This window comes from Lactuca saligna, chromosome 4 (assembly GCF_052625555.1).
Source record: "Lactuca saligna cultivar CGN05327 chromosome 4, ASM5262555v1, whole genome shotgun sequence".
NCBI classification, from domain to species: domain Eukaryota; kingdom Viridiplantae; phylum Streptophyta; class Magnoliopsida; order Asterales; family Asteraceae; genus Lactuca; species Lactuca saligna.
Genome location: NC_136420.1, coordinates 159240090 through 159251322, shown reverse-complemented (window position 1 = coordinate 159251322; position 11233 = coordinate 159240090). Strand labels below are relative to the sequence as shown.

Below are 11233 nucleotides of genomic sequence, written 5' to 3'. Positions count from 1 at the left end.
CGTGCGTCATTCTATGTCTGCTATTCAAAATAGAACAACTATATTAACAGAGGAAAAACTTTGAGATCAAACTCAAGTCTTAAAACACTCAAACATATATTGTTTATTCCATACAGTCAAATGCCCTATTTATAGGCTCAACAGAACCAGTTACATAATTGAATTGCAATCGAATGACTGCAAGACGACAAACATATTTACAATATAACCCCTTATACTATTGAGGGTTACACACTTTATATTACATCTTACAAACTTTACGTCATATTCTAAATACCTAATGACACATGATATATAACCTATACCGCCACATCCTACCGGAACCGCTTGTGACTCCGTCTTCCTTGATAATAATAAAAAATATATACAAACCGGGCCCTCAGGCCCACTGTATGGGTTAAATACTAAACAACAAAAAAAAAATGTAAAAAAAATTAAGAAAAAGTCAATACCTCCTCATTGAACCCGCGGTTCGACCGGGAAAAAGATTGATTGGTTCGACACTCCAAAGCAGTAAACCGGTCTACGCTTGTTTAGGGAATGTTGAGCGGAAAACGAAGATATATAAACAACCTCCGACTTCGTATTTGCCTTCTTGGCCACTTCTGCTCTTCCAGGGTTTTGGCCTCTTCCCCTTGGGTTCCACAGACCACAGGGCTCGCTAGTTTCGTTTCATTTCTCATACATAATACATTGAACTACGGTTAAATGCTTGCAGATTAGTACTCTTAATTATTACACTTGAAACATGACGAAGAAAACTGTCACGAGAAGAGAGCTTTTGGACCGATGGAGGACCATTGAAGAAGAAGACGATGAAGAAAACGTATTCGATCACTCAAAACAACGTCACATCCAACATCTCAAAGAAATATGGTGCTTTCTTCTAAAATAAATTACCGCCAATAATTTTATTCTATTGCGAGTTTAATACTCACATATAGTCTCCAATCTATCAAATTTGTTGACTATTCTGTTTTTGTGTTCTTGAGCACTCTATAGCAGGCAAGCAATTGCCATTCCAATATGCTTGACAGGCTGATTAGTTGTTAATGATCAATACGAATACGCCTATGTTCATGATAAATAAACTGTTTGGGGCTGGCTTTTGAGTTTTGACATTTACCAGCTTTTGCATCATCATTGCAATAACATTACCTTACTCCTCTGTACATCTCCATCATATCCTCATTTCTATACGTAGTTTGTAAAAATGATCAATGTTTTTCTTAATGGAAGAACAGCTAATGAAATTGTTTATATGCTGCTGCTTTAATGTTCCTTTTAATTGCTTAAATCCATCTTTTGAACGCAAATTAAGTACTTACTATCTACAGATTTACTTATGAAGAATGCAATATCTTTTTGTTGCTCTATATTCAGGTTCTCGGATGCATTCAACTTCTTGATATATCTTTCTAAAGACAATCATATTTGGTGTGGCAACTGGGATATAATGGGGCCTCTTCTAGAAACATTCTACAATTACTTTAAAGATGATCGGCAGGATTCTCCTCTCAAGCTTCTGTGGAAAAGAATTTCTGAAGAATTACAAGATTGCATGCAATGCATCTGTCAGCATCATCAAGCAAAGGAAACATATGCCATGGAGTATGAGTTGAGCTCAATTGGGCCTCTTCTTGATGTTCTATGCAGGCTTGATGAAGAAAGGGTGACTAATCAATTGAAAGAGATGAACACAAGAATAGGAAGCGGGAAGTATGATGCTGTGAAAGACAGTGCAAAAGTTATCACTGTCATGTATGAGGTAACCTAATCAAATGTGTGTATCAAATATCAGCAGCAGTTTATACTAATATTAATATTTATTACTGTGTTACAGGTGTTGATGTTTCCTGTCTTGTTGGATGATCAATCTTTGGTCAATGAGTTTCAAACATTCATTGAAGCAGTTGATGATTCTCATGAACTTACTTTGGCTGGCCATCAACAATACCCGGTAGACCTTCAACAATATGCAGTTTCTTACCCTTTTTGACTCATAACAGTTGTTTTTCAATGATTTATGTAGGGAGTTTATGCCTTACTTTTCCTCAAAACTAGGAGGTGTCGCTCTATAGGTTTTCGTTTAGCTGGATACATGGGCAAATTGAGGTATCATTTCTTTTTTGCTTCTTGTTAGATTCACAAAGTTTGTTTAAATCTTATATTCTCTCACAGGAATGCAGCAGATTTGGAACCTCTGCAGCCTTTGCTCAAGAAATGCATGTCATTTCTAGAAACAGAAGCCATTCCTGTTAACTCTGAGAGCTCAAGGCCAAGGATGCAGCTGGATCGAATAACTGTATGGCTTGGAATCAAGGCACTGTAGGGAGGGGTTTTTACCTATTTTTGAAACTATCCCCTTCTCCTTTTGTTAATAACATTCTTGATGCGAATGTATTTCTATGACTATGTCTTAAGTCTTAACTCATTTGCTTGTTATGAAGGCTTGGGTTTTTAGAGCCTCATGCATTTGAAGAAGGGATTTTGGAGCGTCATCCAAGCTTTCTGAATATTGTACTTAACCATATCTGTGATGATTCCCTTGAATTTTCTTATGCAATCAATTGCCTTAGACTACTCTTCGATATGCTTGGTATGTTTTCCTTGTTTTTTTATTGCCTATTTGCATGCTCATTTACTAGCTAATGTCTTCTAAAGTAGTGTTTTTGTGTTTCAAGGATGTAAACTTTGGTTAAGGGCAACATTGTCACCAAGTGTAATGCGTGACACACTACTTGGTCAGTGTTTTCATACTAAAGATGAAAAGAGCCACAAGGAAATATTTGATCTTTTCCCACCTTTTCTTCAGGCATGCTTTTCTGTTTTTGTACATTATTTACTTTGAAAATTATATGATGATACTTTATGATCTTATAGCCTGTTTATGCAGTCTCTTGAAGCTTTGCAAGATGAAGAACACAAGAAACAACGCAGGCATTTTCTCTACTTTCTTCTACATCAAGTCACTGTTAGTAGCAACTTCAGCAATCTAATGAGAAAAAAAGCCTGCCAGGTGTCTTATTTGAACACTCTATAACTGATAACTCTCATCTCATGTGTGATCTTTGATTCCAAAATTTTGTTCACAGATAGCTCTTCTCATCATCCACCGAGGCTACAAGATGAATCCTTCTTGTCCACCTTTTGAATGTGCACACATGTGGTATGAAATTCTCTGTCTTATTTCTTCACACAGTAATTGTAAAACTAAAATCATTACTACTTTGTATTTGATAATGTTTATGGGACAGGGGTCCTTCTCTATTGGCATCTCTCAAGGATTCATCACTCTACAGTTCTCTAAGGCAACCTGCTTTGGATTTGATCCAAACTATCATAGTCTCTGATGCATCTGCATTAGTGTCTTCAATTCTACACTGTCAAATACACAAAACTGTTGATAGGAATATCATTGACTTCAAAGATGAAGATGAGAATGAAGGGTTATTTGCAGATGATATTGAAGAAAAGGACACCAGTTGTTGGAATGGATTTAGTCAACAGAGTCAAACCACATCATCAGAATATGGGGCATGGATGTGCATTCCAATGCTATGGTTTGATGTTTTAGTCGAAATTGATCCTGTGATTCTACCAATATCATTTTCTAAAGCAGTTTTATGGGGGTTATCTCGTTTTTCTATGGTTGAACCTGAAACTATCGCTGACATGGCACTTCCAGTTGGAAATTGGCTAACTACACGTGCACCAGAAGTATCATGTCTATTTGGGTGGAAAGCACCATCTGGTTCTGATGATGGTGGGGATGGAAAAGAGTCAAAGAATTCAGTCAAAGTCTCAACAATGTGCATCCCATTAATCAGAACATTCAGAAGGTTACCTTTTTTTTTTGCATTCCCTAAATCTTTGTTTAAATACTGTATTATAATGAAATGTTGGATAATGTTAATCAGGTTTACATCCTATTTTATTACAAGAATGGAGCAAGGTGAGCTTCAAAAGCAATGGAGTTGGGAACCAAGGATGGCTGAAAGCTTAATCCTTTTGCTTGTTGATCCTGATGATGTAAATACTGAATACTAAATATTTCTTTTCAAAATCATTAATTATGTAATATTATTATATGAGTTGGTTTTGAGAAGTCTATCTTTTGTTTTTTTGCAGAATGCAAGGCAAGTTGGTAGGCGAATTCTTGAACAAGTTTCAAACACACGTGGCCTTCTTTCCTGTTTGCAGTTTTTGTGTTCATGTTCAGCTTCAATATCAGCTGTATTTCTAGGGCTCAGACATGCTCGCGAATTGGTATTGTTCTTTCTATTAGTCATTTAATTATTTGAACATGTCACTCAAATTTGTGAATTGTCTTTTGTTTTGGTGTTCTTTTCAGCTTCTGTTGGATTCGGTGCTACAAAGATTTCAAAGTCTGCATCATTTCTTTTTTGTACTATGCAAGATACTTACAGAAGGGGTACAATCTGGCAAAAGTGAGGGTAATAGTAATTTGAAGTTTTCATCTCAAGGGGGATTTTTACAGCAGCCTACATTTGAATCCATGGATGCTAATATTGATGGAAACTTGTCAAAGTTCAATTCTGAACATTGGAAAAAGTTTGGTTGCTTATTATCAGAAGTTGCTTGGCCATCTTTTTGCATATGTTTGTCTGAAGGGAAGACATTCATTGACTACAAGATCTCCCAGGTATGATTAAGTTATCTTTCTGAATTCCTTCAGTAATTTCATTTGTATTCATAGCATGAGTGCATGACCAATGGAGTTCAACATTTTTTTTTACTGTTGTTTCAGATGACATGTGTCAGAATACTTGAATGCTTACCTGTCATTCTCCAAAGGCTCCAGCAATCTATGAACAGAATACCTGGAGATCCAGACATTTTGGTATCAAAATCAGTTGGATATAAATGGCTTCATGATTTGATGTATTGGGGAAAGTCTACACTTGCTGTTGTAATTCGGTATTGGAAACAAACAGTGCTTTCTTTGCTTGATCTACTTAAGGAGTCATGTAATGATAAAACATCTGATATAATGGCCATTGAGAAACTTATTCAATCTGGTGTGTTTCCATTGATATATTCTTTTCTAATTAATATGTTTTGCTATTAGTTTTTGCCTTAGCAAATTCAAGTTCATGTTTTACTTTTTTGCTTACAGAAGACATTCCGGTTGATGAATTAACCAATCAGATATCATGCCTTTCCGTTTCATTGAAGAATGCGTATGGGGAAACAAACTTCAATTCCACATTATTGAACAAAAGGAATTCATCCTCTGAAAAAGTGGAAGCTTTAGATCTGGAGATTTTGGATTCAGATTTTAGTGCCAAAACAGAGAGAGAAAGTGTGATAATTCTTTCAGATGATGAGATCGATGTAAAAGATCCCATGGACACTGTGAGTGTTTCAATTCATTCATCATTAGATGTAGAAGAAGCTATGGGCTCAAAAACTGCTGAAAAAGCTTCACAACTTAATGCAGCTAAGAACATTTCTTTTAAGGTTCCAACTTCAACAACACAGGTGGAGGCAGAGAATAATGTGGATATGGACAGAGTAAGATCATCTTCTATTTCTATAGAGAAGTCTGTACAAGGCACAAGTAAAGGAAAAGGAAAAGGAAAATCATCCGATGTGCAGAAAAAACCTTGTTTGACAAAATCATCTTCAGAAAATCTGACTTCTAAAATGGAAAATTCAGTTCCATATCAGCGTGCATCAAGTTTGAAGAATGTATCTGTTGAAACTAGGGCTAACCAAGGTATCAAAAAGATTCCACCAAAAAGTGACAATAGAGTAATCAAGGAGTTGGTATTTGATGCTAAAGATGATCCATGGGAATTTGCATTAAAATCCGCAAGGCATCATCAATCACACCTTGCAAAATTAAGTGGCCCAAAACGCCAGGTCATCCAACTAAACATGCCATTTGAAAACCGAGCTTCCCAAAACAGAATGCGTGTTGGACAACAGAGGTTTAAACCTCTAAGACTAGACGATTGGTTCAGACCTATTTTAGAGATGGATTATTTTGCTACAGTAGGGTTAGTTTCGTCAACTGTAGAAAAGAATCAAACAGGGAAACTAAAAGAGGTTCCTGTTTCTTTCCAATCTCCAGATGATTACGTGGCAGTTTTCCGTCCTTTGGTGTTGGAAGAGTTAAAAGCACAGCTACACAGTTCGTTCATGGAGTTGACTTCTTCAGATGAGATGTCATGTGGAAGTCTCTCCGTGATGTCTGTTGAAAGAGTTGATGACTTTCATGTTGTTCGTTGTGTCCATGATGACAAAGATCTAGAAGGTTCTAGAAGCTGTGTCGAAAACGACCTTGTATTGTTTACCAGACATCCTTTTCAAAAATCCTCTAATGATGTCCACATGGTTGGAAAGGTGGAAAGATGCGAGAAAGATTATAAAAGAAGATCCAGCATTTTAATGATCAAATTCTATCTTCAAACCGGATCTTCACGTCTAAATCGTGCTAAAAAGCTCTTAATGGAAAGAAGCAAGTGGTACATTCATCGCATCATGAGTATCACTTCACAACTTAGAGAATTTCAAGCACTTTCATCAATACACAGTATTCCTCTCATTTCCACCATCTTAAACCCTAACAACCAGCCTAATGTCGTTAAATCAAGAACAAATTTGAGCAAGCTCTCCCCATCTTTACAGAAAGTTCTAGAATCATCATTTAACGACTCTCAACTTCAAGCCATACGCAGTGTCACAAGATCTATGGGGTTGAAAAGTGATGAGGTTCATGATCTATCTCTTATACAAGGTCCTCCAGGTACTGGAAAAACACGTACAATTGTAGCCATTGTCAGTGCTTTGCTTTCGTTGACCAAAGTCAACAACACTGGAACAAGAACTGAAAGTGGTGTAAATGTTTCAAGACCTAAAGGGCAAATGAGTCAATCTGTTGCGATTGCACGTGCCTGGCAGGATGCAGCCTTGGCCAAACAACTGAAGGATGTAGAGGATAAAAATTCCAGACCTACTAATGGTGGAGGAGGTAGAGTTCTGATTTGTGCACAATCAAATGCTGCTGTTGATGAACTAGTGTCAAGAATTTCATGTCATGGATTATACGCAAGTGATGGAACAATGTACAAGCCGTATCTTGTTAGGGTTGGAAACTCAAAAACAGTTCATCAAAATTCTCTTCCTTTCTTCATCGACACCCTCGTTGACCAACGTTTGACCGAGGAGAGTAATGCTGGAGGTGATGTGAAAAGTGATGATGCGGATTCTCATTCTTCTAATGCTCTTCGTTTGAAGCTAGAAAAGTTGGTTGATCGGATTAAGTTTCTTGAAGCCAAACGGGCTAACTTAAGCAATGGAAACCCCGACTCAAAACAAGTTCTTGAAGGAGATGATGATGTGGACGTGAAGGAAATGTCTGATGTGGAAATTGGGGTGAAGTTAAGATCACTATACAGTGAAAAGAAATCAGTCTACATCGATCTCGCTGCTGCTCAGTCACGTGAGAAGAAATCTTACGAAAAAACAAAAGCTTTAAAACTTAAATTGCGTAAATCGATACTAAAAGAAGCTGAAATTGTGATAACAACATTGAGTGGATGTGGTGGAGATCTTTATTCGGTTTGCTCTGAATCCATGTCAACTCATAAGTTCAGCACTTCATCTGAATCTTCATTATTTGATGCTGTTGTAATCGATGAAGCAGCTCAAGTACGTTCCTATTTTGATTTTCTTTCCTTTTTTATTTTGTTTGACCTGGTTTGACTTGACTCAAGATTATATTTTTCTTGTCAGGCTTTGGAACCTGCTACTTTGATTCCACTTCAGCTGTTGAAATCAAAGGGTAGCAAGAGTATTATGGTGGGTGATCCAAAGCAACTACCTGCAACTGTTCTCTCTGATGTTGCAAGTAAATATCGGTATCAATGTAGTATGTTTGAACGCTTACAAAAAGCTGGACACCCTGTTACTATGCTTACAAAGCAGGTAGACTTTGCTTCTCTATATGTTTTTTTTTTTTTTTTTTAAAGTTTATTTCAGAATTTACTAATTATTAGTTTTTACTTGTTACAGTATAGGATGCATCCGGAGATATGTCGGTTTCCTTCTTTGCATTTTTACGATGGCAACTTACTGAATGGAGATGAAATGTCCAGCAAAGAAAAACCATTTCACAAAACACAAGGCCTTGGGCCTTATTTATTCTTTGATGTTGTAGATGGACAAGAGCTTCATGGTAAAAACTCTGGGTCTCTTTACAATGAGTGTGAAGCTGATGCTGCAGTTGAACTTTTAAGGTTTTTCAGGAGAAGGTATATTTTTCTTTGGGTAAATTTTGCTCTTCATCAGTAATAAAGTTTTTGTTGGTTTTGACAGTTATCCATTGGAGTTTGTTGGAGGAAGGATCGGGATCATAACACCTTATAGATCTCAGCTTTCACTTTTACGCACACGTTTTTTGAATGCTTTTGGGTCTGAAATAATGGAAGAAATGGAGCTCAACACTGTTGATGGTTTTCAAGGGCGTGAGGTGGACATTCTTGTAGTGTCAACAGTTAGGGCAGCGGGCCCACCTTCCGGAACAAAGGAAACAAACTCAAAAAGCATCGGGTTTGTTGCTGATGTCAGACGAATGAATGTAGCTTTGACTAGGGCAAAACACTCGTTATGGATTTTGGGAAACGTGAGAACTTTACAAACAAATAAAAACTGGGGTGCACTTGTTAACGATGCTAATGAAAGAAATTTGGTTTTATCAGTTAAAAAACCGTATGTTTCTGTGTTTAACTCACTAAAGAGTAGTAGTAATTATGTTCCCGATAGTAAACATGATGTTTCGAGACAGGTTAGTAAAAACGGAAAGAAGGATACCAGACATGATGAACAGAGGAAAAGGTTTAGTAATGATGGTAATTTGGGTTTGGGTGTAGATAAAGAAAAGAAAAAAGCAAAAAAACAATATGATTCATCATCATCATCAGCAGAAAAGAAACGCAATGATGAAGATGGAGTGACACGTGAGAAAGGTGGAAATATGGGCGTGGAGAAAAAAAGGAAAGAAGAAAGTAGAGGAGGGTGTAGTGAAGTAGAAAAAAAGGGTGTTAGTGTTGAGGCTGTTTCTAAAAGGAAACACCAAAGGGAAGCTGTAGAAGCTCTTCTTCCATCAGGCTTCATATCCACCACCACAAAGAAGCCCAAGCCCATGAAAACGGTCCTCCAATCAGATAGAAGGTCTACTCCACCAGTCATTAAACCCACCAAGACAAGAAAAGGTCTTGTTCTCTATTCTTAAATTACAAATTTGGTCCCTGTCGTTTTATGTTTTTTTGCATCAAGTCCACTTTTTTCAATTGTAATGCTTTTTATTACCATTATAAATAATTTCTAAACTTTAAAAAATAATTTAAACAATAAAATTAGATAAGGATGATGATTATATTTTGAATTTAGGGTAAATGTTGAAAATATTGACAGTGTGCCGCTGGTTTATGTTGTTCTTGTTTAGGTTAAAGTTAAAGAAAGCAGGTTTCGTTTGGAATGGAAGGTAATGTATGTAATTAGGGTGGATCCCAATTTTGTAAAGGTAATCCTTTTTTTGGCATGTTATATATTTTGGAATTTTGACTTTTGGGAAAGAAAGTTTGTTCCAAAGAAAGAAGCAAAAGCTGTTGACAGTTAGTTATGGTTGTTTTGGGAGATTTATTATGTGGATTGATGGCGATGGATTAGCAAATGTGTTTTTATCAATGATTGGAGGGGTGTGGGGTGTGGAGAGGGAGGCCCACTAGCCTTCACCACTATCTTGTTTGTTTATTCTTTTCGTTCTGTCTTGAGTAAGTCAATTTGCATTCAAACATGTTTATTTTGTAAAGAGTGAGTAGTCTACTAAGATTTATGATATAGATGAATCATTGATTACGTAATGGGCAGAAAGTTTGTCATTTTTATGGTTTCCACTTGCATTGGCTACACTTGTAATAAACAAAAACAAAGTGGTGTCAGAAAGCAGACTATTTAATCGTTGTTATTTGTTAAATGTTAATCATAACTAAGAACTGGGAAATTTGGGCCACCGACACGTGCATGGTGATGGTGGTTGCCCAGAAAGTTGACAGGTGAATTATGGAAGAGTTATGGTAGTAGAGATCCAAAAAAAAAAAGAATAATGATGTTAAAAACAAATAAAACCAGCTGAAAAATGGATATCTTATGCCAATTTGGAAAAAAAAAATCCCACAATCTTTTTCGTTAACTTGCTGAGGCATGCCTTCGGCAAATTGAATATTCAAATTCACATGGGTGCACTCCTCTCCAATTTTTGTCCATGTCCAATAATGCATAACTTTAAGAACTAATTGTTAGCTATAGAAGCTAGTAACTTTTTCAAGATTTTCCCATTTATGACTTCTAAAATCGAACTCTTGTAAACTATTAAAGTCCATGTAGTCAGCTCCATACAACCAATGATTGTTGTTATCGTTGAAGGAAACAATACACACAATGGCGACTATTGTTACTGTTTAAGGGAAATAATGGCTACACAATGATATGAATATTATAATAGCTTTTATGAATATGAATATAGACCTACAAATCTACATATGAGGGCTTGGACCTATTTACAACATACAAACTAATCCATAAAATGGATGGGAATAACTGCCCACCTTTAGCCGGGGAGTTGCGTATTTAGTAGTAAAAGACTCCACATAGTTATATGTTGTTGACAAAGGGGAACATTTTAACAAACATCGATGCATTTTATTATATTTTCCAGTAATACTTATAAGATTATATACACGAGTTTCTAGCCAACCACGTGAAACAAGAGTGTTATGGATCATCCAAAAACCGAGGACCCAAAGTTACCCCATATATTTAAATCTATATACAAAAGAAAGGGTTGTTGCATCCCTTTTATTGTTTGGAGCAAATATTTTTTCAGACCACAATGCATTGATCATAAAGCGTGAAGGATATAGGATACTCGTATACAATGATTTTAAATAGGCTACTGCCTACTAGGCGTCTATCATGATTTAGTTTTATTCACAATTTTTGGTGTCCTGTATGTAGGCCCTTATCGTCAACGGATCCGTCCTAAATAAAAATAAAGTAAAATGATTGATTGCTAAAAAAATTAATATTTCTTAAACAAAATACCTTCTTTACTTATTTTTCTACGTCCCCCTCGTGATCCTCTTTACTCTCTTCTTTCTCATTCAATCCACCTTGTATGCCAATATAATAAAATTATTAATTA

At 36.3% G+C, this 11233-nt stretch overlaps 1 protein-coding gene across 2 annotated transcripts; it reads left to right on the top strand.

Moving 5' to 3' along the window:
* The first annotated feature begins 585 nt into the window (after nucleotides 1-585).
* Nucleotides 586-9911, top strand: LOC145043006 (P-loop containing nucleoside triphosphate hydrolases superfamily protein). Of its 2 annotated transcripts, none has more exons than XM_078991541.1 (19): nucleotides 586-876; nucleotides 1384-1768; nucleotides 1844-1960; nucleotides 2033-2115; nucleotides 2182-2328; nucleotides 2451-2599; nucleotides 2685-2815; nucleotides 2897-3019; nucleotides 3096-3169; nucleotides 3258-3842; nucleotides 3921-4032; nucleotides 4132-4269; nucleotides 4355-4666; nucleotides 4772-5042; nucleotides 5144-7680; nucleotides 7765-7956; nucleotides 8044-8282; nucleotides 8347-9242; nucleotides 9476-9911. In XM_078991541.1, the coding sequence occupies exons 1-19, from the start codon at nucleotides 749-751 to the stop codon at nucleotides 9478-9480; spliced, it is 6624 nt and encodes a 2207-aa protein (XP_078847667.1). In that variant the 5' UTR covers nucleotides 586-748; the 3' UTR covers nucleotides 9481-9911. The 2 variants fall into 2 exon arrangements, with proteins under 2 accessions (XP_078847667.1, XP_078847666.1); XM_078991540.1 differs by having other exon boundaries at nucleotides 5141-7680.
* The last annotated feature ends 1322 nt before the right edge of the window (nucleotides 9912-11233 follow it).

Excerpts from the sequence above, each read along its gene's own strand:
- LOC145043006 (XM_078991540.1), top strand. The coding sequence starts at position 749 with ATGACGAAGAAAACTGTCACGAGAAGAGAGCTTTTGGACCGATGGAGG. Across the intron at positions 2,116-2,181 it reads GGATACATGGGCAAATTGAG|GAATGCAGCAGATTTGGAAC; the intron begins GTATCATTTCTT and ends ATTCTCTCACAG. Across the intron at positions 4,270-4,354 it reads TCAGACATGCTCGCGAATTG|CTTCTGTTGGATTCGGTGCT; the intron begins GTATTGTTCTTT and ends TGTTCTTTTCAG.